The 25,008-nt window shown below is 44.8% G+C and overlaps 1 protein-coding gene across 2 annotated transcripts in view; it reads right to left on the bottom strand.

Annotated features, from left to right (window-relative positions):
- Positions 1-25,008, bottom strand: part of LOC124032051 (UHRF1-binding protein 1-like) — a 56,810-nt gene that overhangs the window by 4,044 nt on the left and 27,758 nt on the right. For both annotated transcript variants that reach the window (XR_006838200.1, XM_046344067.1), the window contains exons 3-17: positions 24,617-24,655; positions 24,348-24,439; positions 24,002-24,191; positions 22,056-22,196; positions 21,669-21,839; positions 17,481-17,664; positions 17,052-17,138; positions 13,917-14,087; positions 13,564-13,700; positions 12,388-12,529; positions 12,052-12,245; positions 10,424-11,697; positions 10,118-10,281; positions 9,667-9,815; positions 1,596-1,746 (exon numbers count right to left, since the gene is read on the bottom strand). Coding sequence is in view for 1 of the 2 variants with exons in the window: in XM_046344067.1 (XP_046200023.1) it covers positions 1,596-1,746; positions 9,667-9,815; positions 10,118-10,281; positions 10,424-11,697; positions 12,052-12,245; positions 12,388-12,529; positions 13,564-13,700; positions 13,917-14,087; positions 17,052-17,138; positions 17,481-17,664; positions 21,669-21,839; positions 22,056-22,196; positions 24,002-24,191; positions 24,348-24,439; positions 24,617-24,655 (3,286 nt within the window). In the remaining variant the exon portion in view is untranslated. The remainder of the gene's footprint in view (positions 1-1,595; positions 1,747-9,666; positions 9,816-10,117; positions 10,282-10,423; positions 11,698-12,051; positions 12,246-12,387; positions 12,530-13,563; positions 13,701-13,916; positions 14,088-17,051; positions 17,139-17,480; positions 17,665-21,668; positions 21,840-22,055; positions 22,197-24,001; positions 24,192-24,347; positions 24,440-24,616; positions 24,656-25,008) is intronic.

The following is a 25,008-nucleotide window of genomic DNA, read 5'->3' as shown; positions in this document are numbered from 1 at the left end:
CGGTTGTGCGGGAATGGTACTTTGATCAGACTGCAGTTAGACGGTTGTTTCTGTCCCTCTCGAAGTGGTCCACTGCTGTGTGGGTTTTGGAGTGCCAGGTGGATCGGTTAGAGGTGATGTCTGTGAGTTGGCTGGGCTGGATATGGCAGACATTGAGGTTGTGTTTAAGGTTGTCTTTGATTAACTTTTTGGGTCGGCCTGTCTCATGGTGCCCCTGCTGCTGCTCGCTAAAGAAGATCCTTCTTCAGAGACGATGTTGGGGCATCCTGATGGTGTGGAAGGTCCATCGGAGCTGTGTCTTAATGATCTTAGCTTTAACTCTGGTGCTGTTAGATTTCTGCAGTATCTCCAGGTAGGACACCTTGTCTTGCCACTGGATACCCATTATAGATCTCAAAGATTGTGTATGGAATGTCTCCAGCTGTTTGACCTGGAGACTTCACAGGTTCCAAGTTTCACAGCCATACAACAGAGTTGTGACAACTACTGCATTGTAGATTTGTGTGATGATTTATAGAATCCTGTTCCTCAGCCTCCCAATGACTGGCTTTCTTTCTGGATTCTGCTAGTTATTTATTTGTTGAGTGAGCTATCCTTGGACATGGTGCTCCTCCCAGATATGTGAGGTGGTCAACATTCTGGAGCTCAGATCCACTTAGGTGGATGCTGTGGACCACTGGGTTGGAGAGGGGTGATGGTTGACTGAAGACTACAGTTTTTCCTAAGCTGATAGTAAGACCAAAACCCTTGCAAGCTTCAACAAAGTTGTCTGCGAAAGACTGGAGGTCTACCTCCGTTTGCACGATTAGGGCACAGTCATCAGCAAAGAGGGCCTCACGGACAAGATGTTCTTGTGTTTTGGTCTTTGCTCTGAGCCTGTGCAGGTCGTAGATTGAACTCTCATCCCTGTATCTGATGTAGATGCCTTTGTTGAGGTCCTTAGTGGCGTGGTTGACGAGGGCAGTGAAAAAGAGGTTGAACAGCACCGGGCCCCAAGACACATTCTTACTTGATGCTGTTGGAGATGGGAAAGGCTTCAGAATTATCACCACCACAGTGGATCTGGCCTTGAATTCCATCATTGAGTAGGATGTTGACAAGTTTTTGTTGCCTAGATGCTCGTAAAGATCTAAGTGGTTCGTCCAGGTGATGTTGGATGGCCTTTTGGTGCATCAGGTTTATGGCTGAGGGGTCGACAGTGGATGTTCTGTTCACGTGATTGTCTAAAAGTAGCATTGAGTCTTCAGTTGTAACATTGGATCGAGAGAGTAAGATGATTACATGAGTCATTATGTGACTATATGAGTATGAGTGATTCACCGATGGAAGAGAGAAAGTAAGAGTAGGTTGGGAGCATTCTTTATCAAAAAGAACAGCTATTATTGGAGAAGTTGAGTGACAGTAGCTTGTGACAGTTGTTCAGTTAGACTGATGCTACAGTAAGGTGCAGTGTCTTTAGCTAGATAAGTTCTATTTCATTCTGGATGACTGTCAAGAGGCATTGTTTATTATCCAAATCCAGTGAAAGCACTGCCACTGGCGGTCATCCAGAATTAAATAGAACCATCGTTTTTTTTCCCGTAACTTGAGGTTACCTGACATTTGTCTGGCCAGCAGGTCAGAGACCCTTACGTTGCCCATCTGTCTGGAGGCGAGATGCTGGACCTCCACTGCCACCACCAGGTCCTCTCCCTTCAGGTCCGCCACACAGGCAATACCACTGAGCACCAGCAACAACACAGAGGCCTGCACAGCACAGTACAGGACAAGTAGTTACCCACAATAAGAATTATGCATTACCTAACTTACAGGTACAGTATGATTGCCGAGCATCCCTCCCATGCATATACAGTGAGAGTGCTGACTAGGTCTGTGGCGGTCCTTAAATTTTGTCAGCCAGTGATTATCATGCAAATAACTGCTGGTCTCATGTTAATTGACCGTTATTTAACATAAACATGTTTATCATCTCCTGGCTTCCACACAAGCCACTGATGCAGACCGTTGGAACATCTACATTTTAAAAAGTCTAATCTATTTAACAAATCCATCACAATAAATCCATTATTTATTTTAGACAGGTCTAAAGAAACATAAGAAAATGTATCCTATTTCAGAAGAACAGAATGGCATATGCCTGTGGGCTACACTAGTTCATTTAGCATACAAGATTTGCTTAGAATTCCATGGCATTATTCTTATATTATTTTATAGTATGAAGAATCCATCGCTGAATAAAATAGAAAGGATATGTTCTCCAAAAGGTTTGAGGGAGTGTCCACATCTGGCTATTCTGTGTTGAGTGGATAACAAAGAAACAGGTCCTCCTATATACTTAATTTAGAGTTATTTATGCAACTTTAGTTGTGATGCAAATGTTAGTTATGCTATACAGTATGTTTAGATTTATTATTCATTCTAAGGCTGCATGATGCAACTCTAATGATAATTTGAAAAAAGTTTCGCTCTGCTCTGTTTCTTGCACAGGCTGCACACACAGACGTCAGTCAATTTGACAAGCACTTGATAATATTCTCACCCATCAGACTATGGGTGGCTTACAACAACAAAAAATTGCGAATGGAGGTTACGTGTGGTTACGTTTTTAATATGCAAGCTAGGCAGCGCATCCATTTTCCTAAAGTAAATTGAATTGCAGAAATAAATTAAAATACAAATCGTAGGAAAAACATTGTTTGGAAAGCAAATGGTTATTTCTGTAAAGAGAAGACAAAGAAAAGACTGATCTGTATTTTAAATAAAAATTCTCAACTTAATTGAGCAAACAACTTTATAGCCTCTTATTGGCACCAGTGGAGATCATGGCAATATCCCCAGTGAGTGCGCATTGCACATATTCACTATTTATCACTGTTGATTCAGTGCTACTTAAGTTTGTTTTTTGACAATAATTTCCTCCTCTAGTTTCCATATTCCATTTGTCTCCCTATCTCGTAGGCCTCCCTATCTCCCTATCTCGTAGGCCTCCCTATCTCCCTATCTCCCTATCTCGTAGGCCTCCCTATCTCCCTCTCGTAGGCCTATTATATGGACAACGTCGTCTTTATTGATCTGTTTGTCAGTGTCACCAGAGTAGGCTACCGTGTAATTTATTGTATTAAAAAACATTCTGCTAATGTCTCCAGTCATATAGGGTGTAGTAGAATTGCATGAAATGTGTTTATAAAAAGCCACATGTTCCCATGCAAAGAAAGAAGAAACGTATCTGGTATAGCCTAGGCCTCTTCTACACTATATGCGCTCAGCCATCGAACAGTCTTTTTTTACAAACAGTGATTGAGTTATATTACTAGCCTAAATTATGACTATCGAATCTACTCATTACATTATGAATAATAGTAGGCTATCTTGCAATCTACTGCAGAGATAGCCTGCAGAGTTCTGTCATACTATCCAGGTTCGTGCCCAAACAATTCGAGCTTCTACTTTTAAAAATCCACCTTTCCATAAACAAGTCTCTCAACATTGCCGCTTGTTATAGATCCCCCTCAGTCCCCAGCTGTTCCCTGGACACCATATCTGAATTGATTGCCCCCCCCATCTATCTTCAGAGTTCGTACTGTTAGGTGACCTAAACTGGGATATGCTTAACACCCCGGCCATCCTACAATCTAAGCTCGGTGCCCTCAATCTCACACAAATTATCAAGGAACCTGCCAGGTACAACCCTAAATCCGTAACAATGGGCACCCTCATAGATATCATCCTGACCAACTTGCCCTCTAAATACACCTCTGCTGTCTTCAACCAGGATCCCAGCGATCACTGCATCATTGCCTGCGTCCGTAATTGGTCCGCTGTCAAACGAACACCCCTCATCACTGACCCTAAAACACTTCAGCGAGCAGGCCTTTCTAATCGAATTGCCCCGGGTAACCTGGAAGGATATTGACCTCATCCTGTCAGTAGAGGATACCTGGTTGCTCTTTAAAAGTACTTTCCTCACCATTTTAAATAAGCATGCCCCATTCAAAAAATGTAGAACTAAGACCAGATATAGCCCCTGGTTCACCCCAGACTTGACTGCCCTTGTCCAGCACAAAAACATCCTGTGGCATACTGCATTAGCATCGAATAGCCCCTGCGATATGCAACTTTTCAGGGAAGTTAGGAACCAATATACACAGTCAGTTAGGAAAGCTAAGGCTAGCTTTTTCAAACAGAAATTTGCATCCTCTAGCACTAATTACAAAAGTTTTGGGACACTGTAAAGTCTATGGAGAATAAGAGCACCCCCTCCCAGCTGCCCACTGCACTGAGGCTAGAAAACACTGTTACCACCGATAAATCTACGATAAACGATCATTTCAATAAGAATTTTTCTACACTGGCTATGCTTTCCACCTGGCTAAACCTACTAGAGGTCGACCGATTATGATTTTTCAACGCCAATACCAATTATTGTAATAATGACAATTACAACAATACTGAATTAACACTTTTATTTTAACTTAACATAATACATCAATCAAATCAATTTAGCCTCAGATAAATAATGAAATATGCTCCATTTGGTGTAAATAATGCAAAAACAAAGTGTTGGAAAAGAAAGTAAAGGTGCAATATGTGCCATATAAAAAAGCTAACGTTTAAGTTCCTTGCTCAGAACATGAAAATGTATGAAAGCTGGTGGTTCCTTTTAACATGAGTCTTCAATATTCCCAGGTAAGAAGTTTTAGGTTGAGGTTATTATAGTAATTATAGGACTATTTCTCTCTATACCATTTGAACTTCATATACCTTTGACTATTGGATGTTCTTATCGGCACTTTAGTATTGCCAGTGTAACATATAGCTTCAGTCTCTCTCCTCGCCCCTACCTGGGCTCGAACCAGGAATACATAGACAACAGCCACCCTCGAAGCATCGTTACCCATCGCTCCACAGAGAAAGTGGAACTACTCCAAGTCAGAGAGCAAGTGACGTTTGAAACGCTATTAGCGCACACCCCGCTAACTAGCTAGCCATTTCACATTGGTTATACCAGCCTAATCACGGGAGTTGATAGGCTTGAAGTCATGAAGAGCTGCTGGCAAATGCACAAAAGTGCTGTTTCAATGAATGCTTACAAGTCTGCTGCTACCTACCACCACTCAGTCAGACTGCTCTATCGAATATAAATCCTAGACTTAATTATAACATAATAACACACAGGAATACGAGCCTTAGGTCATTAATATGGTAAAATCCGGAAACTATCATTTCGAAAATAAAACGTTTATTCTTAGAGTGAAATACGGAACCGTTACATATTTTATCGAATGGGTGGCATCCATAAGTCTAAATATTCCTGTTACATTGTACAACCTTCAATATTGTGTCATAATTACGTAAAATTCTGGCAAATTAGTTCGCAACGAGCCAGGCGGCCCAAACTGTTGCATATACCCTGACACTGCGTGCAATGAACGCAAGAGAAGTGACACAATTTCCCAAGTTTAATATTGCCTGCTAACATGAATTTATTTTAACTAAATATGCAGGTTTAAAAGTATATACTTCTGTGTATTAATTTTAAGAAAGGCATTGATGTTTATGGTTAGATACATTCGCGCAACGATTGTGCTTTTTTCGCAAATGCGCTTTTGTTAAATCATCCCCCGTTTGGTGAAGTTGACTGTCTTTGTTAGGAAGAAATAGTCTTCACACAGTTCGCAACGAGCCAGGTGGCCCAAACTGCTGCATATACGCCAACTCTGTTGCACAGAACGCAAGAGAAGTGACACAATTTCCCTAGTTAAAATAAATTAATGATAGCAGGCAATATTAACTAAATATGCAGGTTTAAAAATATATACTTGTGTATTGGCGTTGATGTTTATGGTTAGGTACACATTGGCACATTGACAGTGCTTTTTTTGCAAATGCGCTTGTTAAATCAACCGTTCGGCGAAGTAGGCTATGATTCAATGATAAATTAACAGGCATCGCATCGATTATATGCAACGCATGACAAGCTAGATAAACTAGTAATATCATCAACCATGTGTAGTTAACTAGTGATTATGTTAAGATTGATTGTTTTTTATAAGATAAGTTTAATGCTAGCTAGCACCTTACCTTGGCTCCTTGCTGCACTCGCATAACAGGTAGACAGCCTGCCATGTCGTCTCCTCGTGAAGTGCAATGTAATCGGCCATGATCGGTGTCCAATTGTTATGATAACTTGAAATCGGCCCTAATTAATCAGCAATTCCGATTAATCGGTCGACCTCTAACACCTATCCTAGACAACAGCACTGCACCCCCCGCAGAAACTTGCTCAAGTCCCCCCCGCTTCTCCTTCACCCAAATCAAGACAGCTGATGTTCTGAAAGAGCTGCAAAATCTGGATCCTTCAAATCAGCTGGGCTAGACAATCTGGACCCTCTCTTTCTAAAATGAAATTGTTTCAACCCCTATTACTAGCCTGTTCAACCGCTCTTTCATATCGTCTGAGATCCCCCAAAGATTGGAAAGCTGCCGTGGTCATCCCCCTCTTCAAAGGGGACACACTCTAGACCCAACCTGTTATAGACCTATATCCATCCTGCCCTGCCTTTCTAAAATCTTCAAAAGCCAAGTTAACAAACAGATCAACCATTTCGAATCCCACCGTACCTTCTCCACTATGTAATCTGGTTTCCGAGCTGGTCATGGGTGCACCTCAGCCACGCTCAAGGCCCTAAACGATATCATAACCTCCATCGATAAAAGACAATACTGTGCAGCCGTCTTCATCAACCTGGCCAAGGCTTTCGACTCTGTCAATCACTGCATTCTTATCGACAGACTCAATAGCCTTGATTTCTCAAATGATTGCCTCGCCTGGTTCACCAACTACTTCTCAGATAGAGTTCAGTGTGTCAAATTGGAGCGCCTGTTGTCTGGACTTCTGTCAGTCTCTATGTGGGTGCCACAGGGTTCAATTCTCGGGCCAACTCTTTTCTCTGTATACATCAATGATGTCGCTCTTGCTGCTGGTAATTCTCTGATCCACCTCTACGCAGACGACACCATTCTGTATACATCTGGCCTTTCTTTGGACACTGTGTTAACAAACCTCCAAACGAGCTTCAATGCCATACAACACTCCTTCCGTGGCCTCCAACTGCTTTTAAATGCTAGTAAAACTAAATGCATGCTCTTCAACTGATTGCTGCCCACACCCGCCAGCCCGACTAGCATCACTACTCTAGACGGTTCTGACTTAGAATATGTGGACAACTACAAATACCTAGGTGTCTGGTTAGATTGTAAACTCTCCTTCCAGACTCACATTAAGCATCTCCAATCCAAAATTACATCTAGAATATGCTTCATATTTCACAAACAAAGCCTCCTTCACTCATGCTGCCAAACATACCCTTGTAAAACTGACTATCCTTGACTTCGGCTATGTCATTTACAAAATAGCCTCCAACACTCTACTCAGCAAATTGGATGTAGTCTATCACAGTGCCATCCATTTTGTCACCAAAGCCCCATATACTACCCACCACTGCGACCTGTATGCTCTCGTTGGCTGGCCCTCACTACATATTTGTCGCCAAACCCACTGGCTTCAGGTCATCTATAAGTCTTTGCTCGGTAAAGCCCCGCTTTATCTCAGCTCACTGGTCACCATAGCAACACCCACCAATAGCATGTGCTCCAGCAGGTATATTTCACTGGCCATCCCCAAAGCCAACACCTCCTTTGGCCACCTTCCCTTCTAGTTCTCTGCTGCAAATGACTGGAACGAACTGCAAGCTTGAGACTTATATCTCCCTCTCTAACTTTAAGCATCAGCTGTCAGAGCAGCTTACCGATCACTGTACCCGTATACAGCCCATCTGTAAATAGCCAACCAAACTACCTCATCCCCATATTGTTATTTATTATTAATTTTTTTTTGCTCTTTTGCACCCCAGTATCTCTACTTGCACATCATCATCTGCACATTTCGCCGCTATGGCCTATTTATTGCCTTACCTCCCTAATCGTACTATATTTGCACACACTATACATAGATTTTTCTATTGTGTTATTGACTGTACGTTTGTTTATCCCATGTGTAGCTGTGTTGTTGTTTTTGTCGCACTGCTTTTATCTTGGCCAGGTCGCAGTTATAAATGAGAACTTGTTCTCAACTGGCCTACCTGGTTAAATAAAGGTGAAATCAAATCTTACATAAGTCTGTAAATGAGATGATGTCTGGAATGCTTTATTATGAAGGTTCCTTTTTATGGTGAAAATTTGCTACACGTCGCCTATGTATGCCAGGTTGTAAAGCGGATTAATGTGCTTAATTTTAAGAAGCGAGCAATAAATATAGCAGAACAAGAAAGCTGGAATCCTCTTTTAAAAAATGTCCAGTCCAAACTCTATTTTCACATGCGATTACGCAATGACTGGGCTTATAGGAACACGTTTCACTAGGCTCTGTGCTTTCTAACCATGTTCCAGGGCTCCTTGGCCTAGAGGCTCTGTGCTCTCGAACCATGTTCTAGGGCTCCTAGGCCTAGAGGCTCTGTGCTTTCTAACCATGTTCCAGGGCTCCTAGGCCTAGAGGCTCTGTGCTCTCTAACCATGTTCCAGGGCTCCTAGGCCTAGAGGCTATGTGCTCTCTAACCATGTTCCAGGGGTCCTAGGTCTAGAGGCTCTGTGCTCTCTAACCATGTTCCAGGGCTCCTAGGCCTAGAGGCTCTGTGCTCTCTAACCATGTTCCAGGGGTCCTAGGCCTAGAGGCTATGTGCTCTCTAACCATGTTCCAGGGGTCCTAGGCCTAGAGGCTATGTGCTCTCTAACCATGTTCCAGGGCTCCTAGGCCTAGAGGCTCTGTGCTCTCTAACCATGTTCCAGGGGTCCTAGGCCTAGAGGCTATGTGCTCTCTAACCATGTTCCAGGGGTCCTAGGCCTAGAGGCTCTGTGCTCTCTAACCATGTTCCAGGGGTCCTAGGTCTAGAGACTACGTTTGGAGTTACTTGGCCAAACCTTAACAAAACATATAGGCCTATGGGCTAGGCTACTGACATGTGCGACTAAAAAAATCACAAAAAAAGGCATATGCTGTTTCTTGATGCTGGGCATCATTCACAAGTGATAGGCTAATCTGGTCACCCATCAGATTATTCTTAATTTAATCTTGTCTTTACATATACTAAATAATATATGTGTGAAATTTGATTTGATTTAGAATGGACCATTATCATGCGCCTGTCACCACAGGGGCAGGGAAATAAAATGTAATCTATGCACATAAATAGTGAATGGAGGACGCTTTTCCCACGGTGCATTTTAATGCCAGTCATGTAGGCTATACTCCTGTTGTAAAGCAAAGCAATGTGCTTAATATTAGGAGAGTTGAGAAATAAATATAGTAATGGGCTCTCATGAACTGTTTGATTTGATTTTCGATTGCATTTTCTTTTATGGCAGAGTGACTAGAGGGACAATAGATCGCTGAGTAGCAGGTCATTAGTGACTAGCAGTTAGCAAGTTTGATAGGCTACTAATGACCATCAGCAGCATCAGAACGCAGTTTTGGAGAAGCCTAGTTACCATGATTAAACGGTCAAGTGGAATTTGACTGCGGTCATGACTCGTGACTGCCAGTGTGGTGGTAATACGGTCACCGTAACAGCCCTATTTCTGACAATGCCTCTACTGTAAAATGGGACTTACTGTGTCCTGTGTGATGTCCTCAATGCTCTGGGACAGGGAGCTGCTCAGGTCGGCTGATGACCCTCCCTCTGTCCCCGGGGCAGCGCTGCCTCCACTGTCCATGGGCCCAAGGGTGCTGTTGGGTCGCATCATGGACTCTACTCCTGACTCTGAAATCACAGAACAGAACACACAGGGGCAAAGAAAACTCTTACTTATGGCCAGACTTTGACAGTGGGATTCAAGACTAAGCAGCCTATTGTTTTGAAACCCTGTTACTAGCGAGATAGATACAGTTTATTTTCAAATGTTCTGTCTTTGTGTGACTGTTCTTGTCTGTCAGTGTTTTGTTACTTGTCATGTTTTTGTCTGGACCCAAGGAAGAATAGCTGCTGCTTCTGCAAAAGCTAACAGGGATCGAAGAAATCAATAAAATATTGATCTATGTTGTGGAGTTTGGATGAGGAGTTACCATCCATGAGAATGTTGTCACTAGAGTCGCTGTCCACTGAGAGGTGGTCGTCGGGCAGGCTTCCGTCCAGGATGGCGCTGTCAAATGAATACTGTGAGAGAGACAGCTTCATGGACTGGAGCCGCAGACTGGCCATAGGGCATCCCTCCTCGGGGCGCTGCTCCCTACGAAAACAGGAAACAGCCTTTATGGTCATTCACACCAGTAAAACCACACATCCATACAGTTGACACTATGGACTTGATAGGCCTTAACCATATGGTGTAATGACAACAGCAAAGCAGGAGAGCATGCTGGGAAACCTACTTGGCCTGTGTAGTGAACAGCTTGCTCATCCCTGACCCACGACTCATGAAGCTGAAGGCATCTTTTGTGATGGAGAACGCCCCTTTAGTCAGGTCCAGGGAGGCACTAAAGGCATCTTTGGTGACATCCTTGGTGGCGGTGAGGGCGTTGGACAGCTCTTCCTCCAGGCTGAAGGTAGAGGGGTCCCTAGACAGGAGGGAGGGATGGTGTTCAGGGGAGAAGGGAGGAGAGGGGACAGGACCATCCTCCTGGGTTGTCTCCCCCTCCATGACCTCTACTGCCTCGCTGGCCTCCTCTACCACACCATCCACTTCCTGCTCAATGGGAGGAGAGCTGTTGACGGTGGCAGTACCGTTTCCTATCCCACTGTCCTCAAGAGGGCCTGGCGATGTAGCACGGTGAGTGGGGGAGAGGTCGGAGTCTGTCAGGCTGGGGCTTTCAGATCCTGGGGTGTGGGCCTCCTCCTCCTCTGGCTCCATGGCTGCAGGTGGTAGCAGGAGCCCCAACTCCACTGAGTCCATTAGGAGGGCTAGGCACATCGTAGGGGGCTCAGACTCCTGGCCCCTGGCCTGCTTAGCGTCCCTGGTGTCCCGGCCCAGCTCGCCCCCCAGCCTGGCCAGGGTGTCCTTCATCCGTAGCAGGGCCACATACTGGTAGTGGTTGAGCCACACTTTGACCGGTGTGATGGCCTGGGCCAGGAAGTGAATAGAGGCCACTGGAGCCTCCTTTTTACTGTCCTGGTTGTGGTGGTCAGGGTTGGAAGGGAGCTGGTTCTCCTGCTCTAAGGATCCATGGTTGGGATCTACAGGAGCTGGTTCACTGGGAGAGGAGACCAGGGAACAGCCCTTAAACGCACATGGACGACATATCCACACAGACATGGTGAAAGGCTCCACGAAGGGGTGAGCTCTGCCCTTGTTGCTTTTCCGTGCCCCCTCGAAGCTCATGGACAGGCGGGAGAGACTTAGGGACCAGACGTCCTTGGCCCGGAGGGGCCTCATCTCAGAAAAGGGCAGGGGCTCCATCTCCAGGGAGTGCTGGAGGAAGGCAGAGGGTAGGGGGAGAAAGGAGCTCTGGTCTCGGGGGAAGGAGCAAGGGGGAGCGGACTGGAAGAAGTGGCAGGTGGAGAAGCTGCTGTAGGTGGCGTTGAGGTCGGCCCGGGTGCCGTGTGGGGAGTGGCAGGTGTTGCTGAGGACCGTCTGGGGAACAGTGATGTTCAGAGACTGGGGCCTGTCTTGGTGGTCCATGATGGATGACTCCAGGGGAATAATCAACTGCAGACAGACAGACAGACAGACAGGGCGAGGCACAGAAACAGTCATCTACTGACCTGATACATTAACCTAACAATAACATAAACTCCAACTCCAACGTTTACATGATGTGCCCCTAGAGAGAAAACTGCTCATCATGAAGACACAAGCCACATTACAAAATGGTGAAGAGCATAAATTGGTGAAGGGCATACATTTTCAACCAATTTTCATGAGCAACACTAACTGTTTGCAACATTTCCAATGACTTAAAAGTTGTATAATGAGCTGCAATACTAAAAGGGACACAAGCCTGCAACGATGCAGCTCTCTTCCTCCTGACAACTTGGCCTGGTTTCATTCATTCAATCTCACTTTGATCTGTGCTGCATCCATGCGGATGTCCACGTGCTCCTCTGCCTTGCTGCCGTCCTGGAGTTGGTAGAAGGCTTTGACCTGCTCCAGGGTACGCAGCAGGCCCCGCGAGAACAGGTTGACCCACAGCAGACTGGCTGGGTCTAGGCACAGCTGTAGGCCGTTCAGCTGGGCATACAGGTTAGTGTTGGGTACTGGGGAATGAGAGGGGGATGGAGAGAGGAGCATTTGTTCAGTTGTTGTAAGATAATATTCTAATGGTTTGTTTTGTTCCACAAAAAAACGGAATAAGATAATACCAGTTTACTATAAACACACAATGTGGTCAGCTCATACCAGGCAAACCAGGGTTGTCAGGGAAGTAATACTCTGTGAATTGCAGGTGGATGGCTGGTATATTGTCTGCTAGGTTCAGGGCCTTGCGGTTACAGGATATTAAGGACTGGGTCTTCTTGCTGTGGCGTCCCCCTGTAGACACCTGTGTGAGGGGATGGGGTGGCAATAATGATTCATATGAAATTGATCTCTAAAGTGCTTTTCTCACATCGAAAGTGTAACAATCGGCAGGAGTGAAGTAATGAGTTTTCTGACTGTCAGAGTGAACGGAACTCACGAGGATCTTAATTACTCAATGCAGTACTAACTATACACCAGGGTTCCCGTAAGACGGACCAAATTCAGCCCGGGGGTGATTTTATTTGGGACCCCCAAGCTCAAAGTGATTTCAATTTAGGAAATCTGTTCCCAAGTATTCACATGCATAAATACAGGCATATGCGATCATATCTCAATGTAATCAAGGTTTGAAATAATTCTGTTTTTGTCAAATACGATATGTGTTTTACTTTCTTACGGTCAATTTGCATTGTACAAATGATCTAACTATGTTCCGGCCCCCCGACCATTCAAGGAAATATTGGAGCACGGCTGAATGTAATTGGGGACCCCTGCTATACATCATCGAATGTATGAAAGGAACAACTTTCAACTCAACCCAAAAATACCCATAATCATGTCATGCTGCATTTTAAATCAGTTTTCTTCTATGGCTGGATAATACGAAACTACTGAGCTTTATTTGTGGTAGCAGGGGTTTTCTACATCACAGCTGACATGCTTTAGGGTGGTCGAGCATGACGAGGTGAAAAGGATTTCCTCTCTTAAGCGGTCCACACAGTTCATGCACGTCGATTTGCACTTGGGAGGAATACAATTTTTTGGAGCAACGCACACCTTTTGGTACATGATACTTTGCCTGTCCATGAAATAACAACATTCACAAGGGGGCGACAGCAGAGATGTTATTTATGTTGTCTTCCCATTTGTGGTAAAGGCAAATAAGAATGATGTTGAAAACATCCCCACTGTAAACTAATCTGAAAGAAAACCAACTGCATATTTATTAATAATAGCTACATGTAATGAAAGTTTAGGTTTGTTTTACATTACCTCTTTTTGTGCCTGTAGGCTACTTGCTAGCTGGCTAAAAACCGAAAGCAAGCACAGTCTCACCTGATGGATATCAAGGTCGTCCATTCGTACCACCACACAGCTAGAGCGGAGCCTCTTCAGAGGATTCCCCGGGGGAGGAGGTGCTGTTGAGTTCCTCCTGGAGCTCTGATCCCTGTCAGGGGGGCTGGGCTGTCCATCTGTGTCAAAAGAGAGACAATTGGGGCCTGGTAATGGCACAGTGAGGACAAAAAGACCACATCAAACATTCCTGTTCAGTATCTATCAACGCCATCTCTCTTTCCTTATTAATAACTTAACTTACACAAGGTAGCTATTCTCATCACTAGGTACAGGTCTGTCTGTTGGTGTATAAGATCCATACTACAGTAAAATAACCTGATAGTGAATCTCACCGTGAGCCCTCTTGGCGGGGGAGTCCTTGGCCTGGTTGGGGATCTCAGAATGTGGACCAGGGATACCTGACGCCTCCACCCTCCTCTGGAACTCCTGCAGCAGTCTGCAAGCCCACTGGGCTCGGGCCTCCATTGCTCCACAGTGACGCTCCCAGTGCTGACAGCCATCAGCTGCAGGTCAAATGTTATTTTTATTTTATTTAACTAGGCAAGTCAGTTAAGAACAAATTATTATTTACAATGACGGCCTACCCCGGCCAAACCCTAACCCGGACAATTCTGGGCCAATTGTACGAAGTTCTATGGGACTCCCAATCACGGCCGGTTGTGATACAGCCTCTGTAGTGACGCCTCTAGCATTGAGATGCAGTGCCTTAGACCGCTGCGCCACTCGGGAGCCCTACGTTATGTCATGCAAAGGTCATTCATTAGAGTTATACAATAGGGTTCAGTGCATCCCCAGGGTTATTATTGAAAGTATCCCATCTCTCATACTAATCAAAATATTAAAAAAACATACCAGTTATACATATCAACTTCTCCAAAGATTCTGTTTTACTATTTGATCTGGGATTTTGCATGATTGCGCAAGCAAACCAATCCACTCTCCCTTAAAATGGGTTTTCTGTAATTGTGTAACAGACCAGTAGTACCGATGAAGTGAAGTGCAGAATTCTGGAAGGGATTGTGGTGCTTTATACATTCTATAGTTGAGGAATTCCACTGAGAATAATAGCAATGGGCATGCAACCTTCTCCATCCAGGCTATTAGTTTGCATGAATGAATGTCGATGAGGCTTACTAGAAGTCTGAATGGAGGTTGAACTTTCAGTGGGACCACTATCTAGACAGCAGTGAATAAACATGAACTCGAATTATAACAAATAGGAGCACGAGTCTCTTGACAGAAAGGGGGAAGTACACCAGTGTTTCCTCTGGAAAATGTTGTAGCAGTGGGACGAAAAGGTTGCGGGGAAGGGGGGGGGGGTCATTTTTGAAGTAGGACTGAGAAGCATTTTGTTACGTTACAGCTTTGTTCTAAAATGGATTAAATAAAATAAAAATCCTCAATCTACACACAATACCGCATAATGACAAAGCAAAAACAGGTTTTTAGAAATGTTTGCAAACGTATTACAAATAAAAAACAGAGCTCAGGTACATCCTATTTCCATTGATCATCCTTGAGATGTTTCTACAACTTGATTGAAGTCCACATGTGGTAAATTCAAATGATTGGACATGATTTGGAAAGGAACACACCTGTATATATATGGTTCCACAGTGACAGTGCATGTCATAGCAAAAACAAAGCCATGAGGTCAAAGGAATTGTCTGTAGAGCTCTGTGACAGGATTGTGTCGAGGGAAAGATCTGGGGAAGGGTAACAAAAAATGTCTGCAGCATTGAAGGTCTCCAAGAGTTTGCCAAAAGGCACCTAAAGGACTCTCAGACCATGAGAAACAAGATTATCTGGTCTGATGAAACCAAGATTATACTCTTTGGCCTGAATGCCAAGAGTCACGTCTGGAGGAATCCTGGCACCATCCCTACGGTGAAGCTAGGTGGTGTCAGCATCACGCTGTGGGGATATTTTTCAAAGGCAGGACCTCAGACTGGGGTGAAGTGTCACCTTCCAATGGGAAGACTACCCTCAGCACACATCCAAGACAAGTTACCTGTGATGAATGTTGAAAACAAAAACTGTCATTTCTATATGCAGGAAATCTTATTTTAATAATGGGTATGGTAAGAATTGACTACCAAAGTGTGAGTCATAATTCCCATGACACCTTCCAGCAAAATCTGAAAAGTGGTTCCTTCATTCATTTATTCCATGGGATATTTCTAGATTCACTTCAAATAAGGTATGTGTTTCGTGTAGTCTTACACCACCTTGTCAATTTGATATCTGTGTAGATATCCATAGGACAAGGTAACTCTGATCAATATTGGCTAAATATAAACAAATATTATTTTTGTGGGGTGGATTTATTAACATACGTTTACAAACATTACCTTATCCTAGTGAGATTTACAAGAGTTTCAAAACACCTAGGCGGTTTAAGCCTGCACAAAATGCAGACCTAATCGGCCAATGTAATCGGCCATAATCTGCGTCCAAAAAGGCTGATTACCGATTGTTATGAAAACCGATTGTTATGCCGATTAATCAGTTGACCTCTAATTAAAACTGTTGTTTTCCCCATGGCTGCATTTTTGTGCATTGACTGCTTGTCAGAATGCATGTTTCGCTCCCTATGGCACTCGTAACGTGAATGCTCAAGAGGAATCTCTCTCTCACATAGCACACACAACAACAAGCTGACAAGATAAATAGGTTAATGTTTAGGGAATTTTTATCAATGATGACTAATTATGTATACATTTCAATCAGGACTGGCTAATCAGAATACTATTATGTTACTGTATATGTACTAATCCAAATACTATTATGTTACTGTATATGTACTAATCAGAATACTATTATGTTGCTGTATATGTATGAGTTTTCTTTCTTGATCCCAGTACTGAATATAATGTGTGTGAATGTGGTCAAGAGTTAGAACAATGACTGTCTGTTCCTTGGTAGAAATTAATTAACAATATCTTCAGACTGGCTAGAATGCTTATCTACACGAGAAGACCTTGGCTCGTAAATTATATTAAATTGGTAGGGAGAAGGATGTGGGAAAGCTTGAGATACAGCCTTTGTACTGGGACGGAGATGGCACGGGTTGGTGCTGAAACTAATGACGTCATTTTCAGTTTATAACCTGTGGTATTCAGTACTCTCGTGAATAAACTCTGCTGATTGACTTTAAGACTGGACTTTGTCCATTATTATAGAATAAGGGTCTTACAAATCCTTATGAATTGACAGAGTGTTTAATTTTAATTGGGTATTAAAACATAGAGCAATTTAATTCCTGTAACAGTTAACTATTCCACTATGGGGTTGTCTGGTTTTTATATTCCTTACTCGTTTTGTTTGCAAAGGAGAAGTAAATGTGGACTGTTCTATCATCTTCCAAGTGCGCCTCAGCAGAAATATTTTGTCATGTTTCATATTACTTTGCCGTAGCGCAGCACAATATATAAATGACTGCAGCGGAAACACTGAAGTACACTCACCGGGCCGGTGGATGGGGTAGTAGTCAAAACCCAGCTTGCGGAAGGTCAACTGCATTGCACCCTGGGAGCCTGGAGGTGGAGGCTCATCTGTGTGACATGAGAAGGCAGAGGTCAAAAGCTTTGTTCACCTCTGACTAAACTAAATTCCACCATCAAGATCCTAATTGTTTTAATTAAAGAGTATTAGGACAACCAGAAAGTATAGATTGGATCTCTACAGGCAGAAAAGGTCATACTCTCTGAGGGTGTCTCAGGGGGAGTAGGATATGCAAAAACAAATGTCCATTTCGCACCACACACTTGTACAGGTTACACACTTGTACATGTGTGAAACAGGGAACATATAAGTACCCCCTATTTGACCTTTGTTATAGGCTAATTCTGTGCACTGACATTTTTGAAGTGTCTGGGATAGTCTGTGGGACTAACCGGGGTCTGTTGAGGAGCTGTCGTTGCATATGTGCAGGTCTAGACGAGAGATGAAGGTGTGGTAGGAGGACTCTTTGACGTCGTGTTGATCAAAGTACTGGTCCAGGGTACTGGGTACACCAACGCTGGGAGGGGGTGAAGGGTCTGTCCATAGATTGTGGATACCAGGGGATGGGGGTGCAGTCTGTAACACAAAATCATACCTTTATTATCTCTAACTATCACAAAGACTATTATAATATCTAGACCAGCCATACTCAACAGGCGGACCCAGAACGGGGTCAATACCGACCATGGGTCCCAACACATTTTGGAAATTAGTCAGGCTTTTACCTTAGGCGGCTGCTGGTATTGAGAGTAGTTAGAGTTTGAAATGTGGTAATGCATGGGCAGTTTGTCATTCACTGACAGAACTTATGGAGCTACTATAACCTTGCCTCCGAGTCGTCCCGGAAGTCTCTGATGGTCCCGTTGCCGAGAGAACCCGAGGTCTCCAGACCTTCCCCCAGAGTCGCCGGAGACGGCTGAGTCACCGCTTCCCAAGCCTATGCAACTAGGTAGAGCTGGGCTATCGCCAGCGGAACGGCAATACAGGATCAACATTAGGAATTGTCTGTGTTGCAAGACTCTTGGTCATTTTGTGTCCTCTTGTCCTTTAAAGAGATCAGGCTCACTGGTAGGAATGAGTACTTTGGTGGGTCATATGGAGAACTTTCCCACTTCCCTTGCTCGCACCCCTGTTCATGGCATTCTGCTGTGGGGAAGCCAGTCTAAAACTCTCCAGGTCCTCATTGACTCTGGGGCCGATGACAGTTTTTTGGATGCTACCCTGGCTTCCGAGCAGCCCCTCTCCACTCCCATGGAAGTTAGAGCGCTGGATAGGCACTCTATAGGCCAGGTCACTCATATTACCACTCCCATCAACCTATGGGTGTCAGGGAATCACAGCAAGATTATTCAAGATTATAATCATGGGCTGGAGTCCGTTTTACCACGGCCAGTGTCTGAGGTCAGCGCAACCTGCCCCGGGACGTCTTCCTGGGGGCTCGGAAGGTGCCCCGGACCTCTCCACCATTCCCATGGAGTACGAGGACCTTCGGGAGGTGTTCAACAAGGCCCGGGCCACTTCGAATCCCCCGCACCGACTATATAACTGCGGGATTGACCTTCTACCTAGCACCACTCCGCCCCGGGGACGACTGTACACGCTGTCGGGACCGGAGACTAAGGCTATGGACACCTACATTGGGGACTCCCTAGCTGCAGGATTTATATGTCCTTCGTCATCTCTGTGCCCGTGCATCGACTACCAGGGACTCTAGCGGTGAAGAACCGCTACCCGCTAACACTCATCTCCTCGGCCTCGAGCTGCTCCAGGGGGCCACCGTGTTTTCCAATCTGGATCTACGGAACGCCTACCACCTGGTGCGGATACGGGAGGGGGATGAGTAGAAGACCGCCTTCAACACAGCCAGCGGCCACTATGAGTATTTGGTCATGCCATTTGGCCTCACCAACGCCCCTGCTGTGTTCCAGGCTCTGGTGAATGATGTTCTCCGCGACATGTTGAACCAGTTCGTCTTCATCGACATTGATGACATCCTCGTCTTCTCTCGCTCCCCCCAAGAACGTGTGCTCCATGTCCGACAGGTTCTTCAACGCCTCCTGGACAACCAGCTGTTTATCAAGGCAGAAAAGTGAGAGTTCCATCGCTCCGCCATCCCCTTTCTGGGGTACATCATCTCTGCTGGGAGTGTCCAGATGGATCCTGGTAAGGTGAGAGTGGTGGTGGATTCCAGACAATCATGGATTACGAAGGGATAACCAGCCAAGTCACAGACACGGTGTCTTGCTCCTGGACAAGCTAAACACCTTCTGCACTCGCTTTGAGGATAACACAGTGCCACCGACGTGGCCAGCTTCCAAGGACTGTGGGCTCTCGTTCTCCATGGCCGACATGAGTAAGACATTTATTTAAGCATGTTAACCCTCACAAGGCTGCTGGCCCAGACGGCATCCATAGACGCTCCCTCAGAGAATGTGCAGACCAGTTTACAGAAATATTCATTTTCTCCCTATCCCAATCTGATGCCCCCACTTGCTTCAAGGTGTTCTTCATTGTTCCTGTACGCAAGAAAGCAAAGGTAACTGAACTAAATGACTATCACCGCGTAGCACTCACTTCTGTCATCATGAAGTGCTTTAAGAGGCTAGTTAAGGATCATATCACTTCCACCTTACCTGACACCCTAGACCAGGTGTGGGCAACTCCAGTCCTCGAGTGCCTGATTGGTGTCACACTTTTTCTCCATCCCTAGCAAACACAGCTGATTAATCAAATGTCATTCTAAATTGAAGATCATGATTAGGTGATTATTGGAGTCAGGTGTGTTAGCTGAGGTTGGTGCAAAACTGTGACACCAATCAGGCCCTCGAGGACTGGAATTGCCCACTCCCGCCCTAGACCCACTTCAATTTGCATACAGCCCCAGACGATGCAATCACCACCAATTACACTGCCCTATCCCATCTGGACAAGAGGAATACCTATGTAAGAATGATGTTCACTCATTACCGCTCAGCATTCAACACCACAGTATCCTCCACATCATTAAGCTTGGGGACCTGGGTCTGAACCCCGCCCTGTCGGGCTGCCCCCAGGTGGTGAAGGTAGAAAGCAAGACCTCCACTACGCTGATCCTCAACACAGGGTCCCCACAAGGGTGTGTGCTCAGCCCCCTCCTGTACTCCCTGTTCACTCATGACTGCGTGGCCACGCATGCCTACTGCTCAATTATCAAGATTGCAGATGATACAACAGTAGTATGCCTGATTACCAACAGTGATGAGACAGCCTACAGGGAGAGTAGTGGTGGCAGGGAAATAACCTCTCCGTCAACAAAACAAAGGAGCTGATTGTGGACTTCAGGAGACAGCAGAGAGAGCACGCCCCATCCACATCGATGGGACCGCAGTGGAGAAGGTGAAAAGCTTCCAGGTCCTCGGCCCCGAAGACCCTGAATCTTTTACAGATGCACCATTGAGAGCATCCTGTCGGGCTGTATCACCGCCTGATACGGCAACTGCACCGCCCGCAACCGCAGGGCTCTCCAGTGGGTGGTGTGGTCTGTCCAACATATCACCGGAGGCACACTGCCTGACCTCCAGGACACCTACAGCACCTGATGTCACAGGAAGACCAAAAAGGATATCAACCACCCGAGCCACGGCCTGTTCACCCCGCTATCATCACTACAGGTGCATCAAAGCTGGGACCGGGAGACTGAAAAACAGGTTCTGTCTCAAGGACATCAGACTGTTAAATAGCCATCACTAGCTGGCTACCACACGGTTACTCAACCCTGCACCTTGGAGGCTGCTGCCCTATGTAAACTTAGCAAAAAAAGAAACGTCCATTCACTATCAACTACGTTTATTTTCAGCAAACTAAACGTGTAAATATTTGTATGAACATTAACTGTTAACGCCATTCTTTTACTTTTAAATTGTGTGTATTGTTGTGAATTGCTAGATACTACTGCACTGTTGGAGTTAGTAACACAAGCATTTCACAACACCCGAAATAGCATCTGCTAAATATGTGTCTGCGACTAATAAAACTTGATTTGATTTCTAATGTAAATCTTTGGCAACACCCAAGGGGGCTTTAACTGCCTAGCTCTCCCTGTAGATTCTACGGTGACGTAGTGTCCCCATGAGTGACAGAACACTGAACCAATCACGGTGCAACTACAGAAGACTATCGACACTTACACTCAGTATTTTCCGCTGGCTGCCCCTCCACCACAGAAAACACTGAGCTCGTCTGAAACACCTGCATTTTGGAGCTGCCTTATTCAAGAAAGATACCACGTTCGTATGCAGCTTTATTAACTCAAGGATGATTTTGTATTTTTTATATTGTTTGCAAACTGATATGTGACACGAATGAATGCCAAAATAACATCCAAAACAGGCACACAGAGAATAAATACATGTTTTATTTGTTTTAGCTAAATATGCAGGGCTCAAAACAGATTGGGCTCAGGCTCTGCCCCACCTACCCTGAATGACGGGTCGCCACTGAATATAGCTACATTTGAAATAGAACTGTAGCACAAAATAAGTGCAGGCTGCAGACTCTGTGCTGGTGTTAACACATATGAAAGGAAGGCGTGAGGACGGTACCTGTAGAGACTCTGCAGCCATATTCTTCCTCTGCTGGGCAGACTTCTCCATGGCCTCACTCAGGGACTTGGCGTAGTGGATGACAGCTTTGAGCTGAGAGTCCGTCAGCACCCACAGCAGGTCGTCCAAAATGAAGAGCAGCTTCGAGGCCAGAACATTACAGTCCTTCACCTGGGATATGATTAAAGACAGAGGAGAAACCTAGTTAGTCATCATGTTACAGAAGAAGCTATTTTACATTCATACAATGACTGTGTGTTTATTTACTCTGAAGCACCTTGAGAACAGTTGCATTTGAAAAATAAAATGTAACGTGGTTAAACTGTTGGGGAAACGTCACATCAAGTAAACCCCACCCTCCCTGGCCTACCCATGGCCCAGTCTTACCCTGCGCTTCAGGGCGATGCGGATGCGTCCCTGGTTGGTAATGAGGCGTAGTGGGATACTGCCCAGGTCCTGGTCTTCACTCTCTATGGCATCAGCCTCTATACGCAGACTCTGCCAGTTGATCTCCTTAAACGTCAAAACCTGGGGAGTTGCACAAAACATAACACAGACAGACAAAGACACAGACACACGTATATACATATTAGGGATGGGATGGGATGGGACGAGCTACAAGTACACTGGCCTAAAAGTCTCTTTACGAGGAAAACAGGGAGACCATGTAAACAAGGTCATTTCTAAGGATAACGCAGACGCATTTTCTGATCTCAAATAGAGGGGCTGGAAATCATGACCAATAAAAGGCTGAACAATTTGCCTAATTAAGTGATATTTATTGCTGGCCTGAAAAACAAATACAGTGACTGTAGGCTGGACATACTGTACTAACTGTAGCATGAAACCTGGACATACTGTACTAACTGTAGCATGAAACCTGGACATACTGTACTAACTGTAGCATGAAACCTGGACATACTGTACTAACTGTAGCATGAAACCTGGACATACTGTACTAACTGTAGCATGAAACCTGGACATACTGTACTAACTGTAGCATGAAACCTGGACATACTGTACCATGAAACCTGGACATACTGTACTAACTGTACCATGAAACCTGGACATACTGTACCATGAAACCTGGACATACTGTACCATGAAACCTGGACATACTGTACCATGAAACCTGGACATACTGTACTAACTGTACCATGAAACCTGGACATACTGTACTAACTGTACCATGAAACCTGGACATACTGTACCATGAAACCTGGACATACTGTACCATGAAACCTGGACATACTGTACTAACTGTACCATGAAACCTGGACATACTGTACTAACTGTACCATGAAACCTGGACATACTGTACTAACTGTAGCATGAAACCTGGACATACTGGAATAACTGTACCATGAAACCTGGACATACTGTACCATGAAACCTCGACATACTGTACTAACTGTATCATGAAAACTGGACATACTGTAGCATGAAACCTCGACATACTGTACTAACTGTAGCATGAAACCTGGACATACTGTACTAACTGTAGCATGAAACCTGGACATACTGTACTAACTGTACCATGAAACCTGAACATACTGTAGTAACTGTAGCATGAAACCTGGACATACTGTAGTAACTGTAGCATGAAACCTGGACATACTGTACTAACTGTAGCATGAAACCTGGACATACTGTAGTAACTGTAGCATGAAACCTGGACATACTGTACTAACTGTAGCATGAAACCTGGACATACTGTACTTAACTGTAGCATGAAACCTGGACATACTGTACTAACTGTAGCATGAAACCTGGACATACTGTAGTTAACTGTAGCATGAAACCTGGACATACTGTAGCTAACTGTAGCATGAAACCTGGCCATACTGTACTAACTGTAGCATGAAACCTGGACATACTGTACTAACTGTAGCATGAAACCTGGACATACTGTACTAACTGTAGCATGAAACCTGGACATACTGGACTAACTGTACCATGAAACCTGGATATACTGGACTAACTGTACCATGAAACCTGGACATACTGGAATAACTGTACCATGAAACCTCGACATACTGTAGTAACTGTAGCATGAAACCTGGACATACTGTACTAACTGAACCATGAAACCTGGACATACTGTAGTAACTGTATCATGAAACCTGGACATACTGTACTAACTGTAGCATGAAACCCGGACATACTGTACTAACTGTACCATGAAACCTGGACATACTGTACTAACTGTATCATGAAACCTAGACATACTGGAATAACTGTATCATGAAACCTGGACATACTGTACTAACTGTATCATGAAACCTGGACATACTGGACTAACCGCTACATGAAACCTAATTTTGTGGGCATACCTCTCCTCTCTTGGGGTCAGTGATGCGGGTGTAGCGGAGGTCAGTCTTCTGCCATTTGGGGTTGAGACTGTTACCCTGGAGCTGCCAGAGCTCGAAGGAGGCGTGAAAGGCACGGGACTGCACCTTGATGGTGATGGAGTTGATGATGACAGACATACCCTCCACCACCTTCTCAGCGAAGCCATACTCACTGCAGCAAGACACAACAATAGACAGATGAGAATATGACCGAATTATATCTGTCCAGAGCAACAGTTATATACAGTACATAATAGTATAAAATAAATGGATCTATCACAAATTCCCCTCAAAAAGGTTCCAAACAGACAGAAAAGGTAAGGCTTACCTCTGGCCAGCAGTGATGGCAATAGGGGAGGGGCCATTTGGTGCACGGGGCTCCTCACACGTTCTCATCTCCACCTCCACCTTGTCCAGGAACTGCGGGGGTTGGAAGAAGTGTGCATAGTTACCATAGTTCAGCACAGCAGGGGTGGATGTAGTATTACAATAGTAAACCAATACATTTTACTACAGGATAAATAAAATGGAGAAAAAGAAGGAGAACGAGTGGGACAGAAACTCATGGAGGAATAGAACAAAGGGTAGAATTCATACCAGGCAGATGGGGCTGGTCTTCAACTTTGTCCATTGTATCTGAGGGAGACAAAACAGCAGGGGACCAGTCAGGATGGCACAAACACTTTCCTCAGCACTGTTCTACTGGACTGTTTATCATTCACTGTGTGCAAGACACACAGAGTGGCTTGTGCTTTTAGGCTTCTCCTTGTAGACTTATACCCGACCTAGACTGGCTTCAAAATAGTCATCTTAAAGATAAAACAATAATAAGGGGACATCTGATCTGGGCCATACAAAGACAACTCAGCTAATTTCAAATCTGATCTGCAGTCCACATCTTTCTAAACAACAGGTTGAGCAGGTCATTCAGGGCTTCGGTGTGGTGCTGTGCTGTGCTAGCTTCTGGCCTTTTGTGTCCTTCCCCCTCA

Source organism: Oncorhynchus gorbuscha, linkage group LG03, assembly GCF_021184085.1.
Source record: "Oncorhynchus gorbuscha isolate QuinsamMale2020 ecotype Even-year linkage group LG03, OgorEven_v1.0, whole genome shotgun sequence".
NCBI classification, from domain to species: Eukaryota; Metazoa; Chordata; class Actinopteri; order Salmoniformes; family Salmonidae; genus Oncorhynchus; species Oncorhynchus gorbuscha.
The sequence above is the reverse complement of the archived record's forward strand: the minus strand, read 5'-3'. Positions and strand labels throughout refer to the sequence as shown.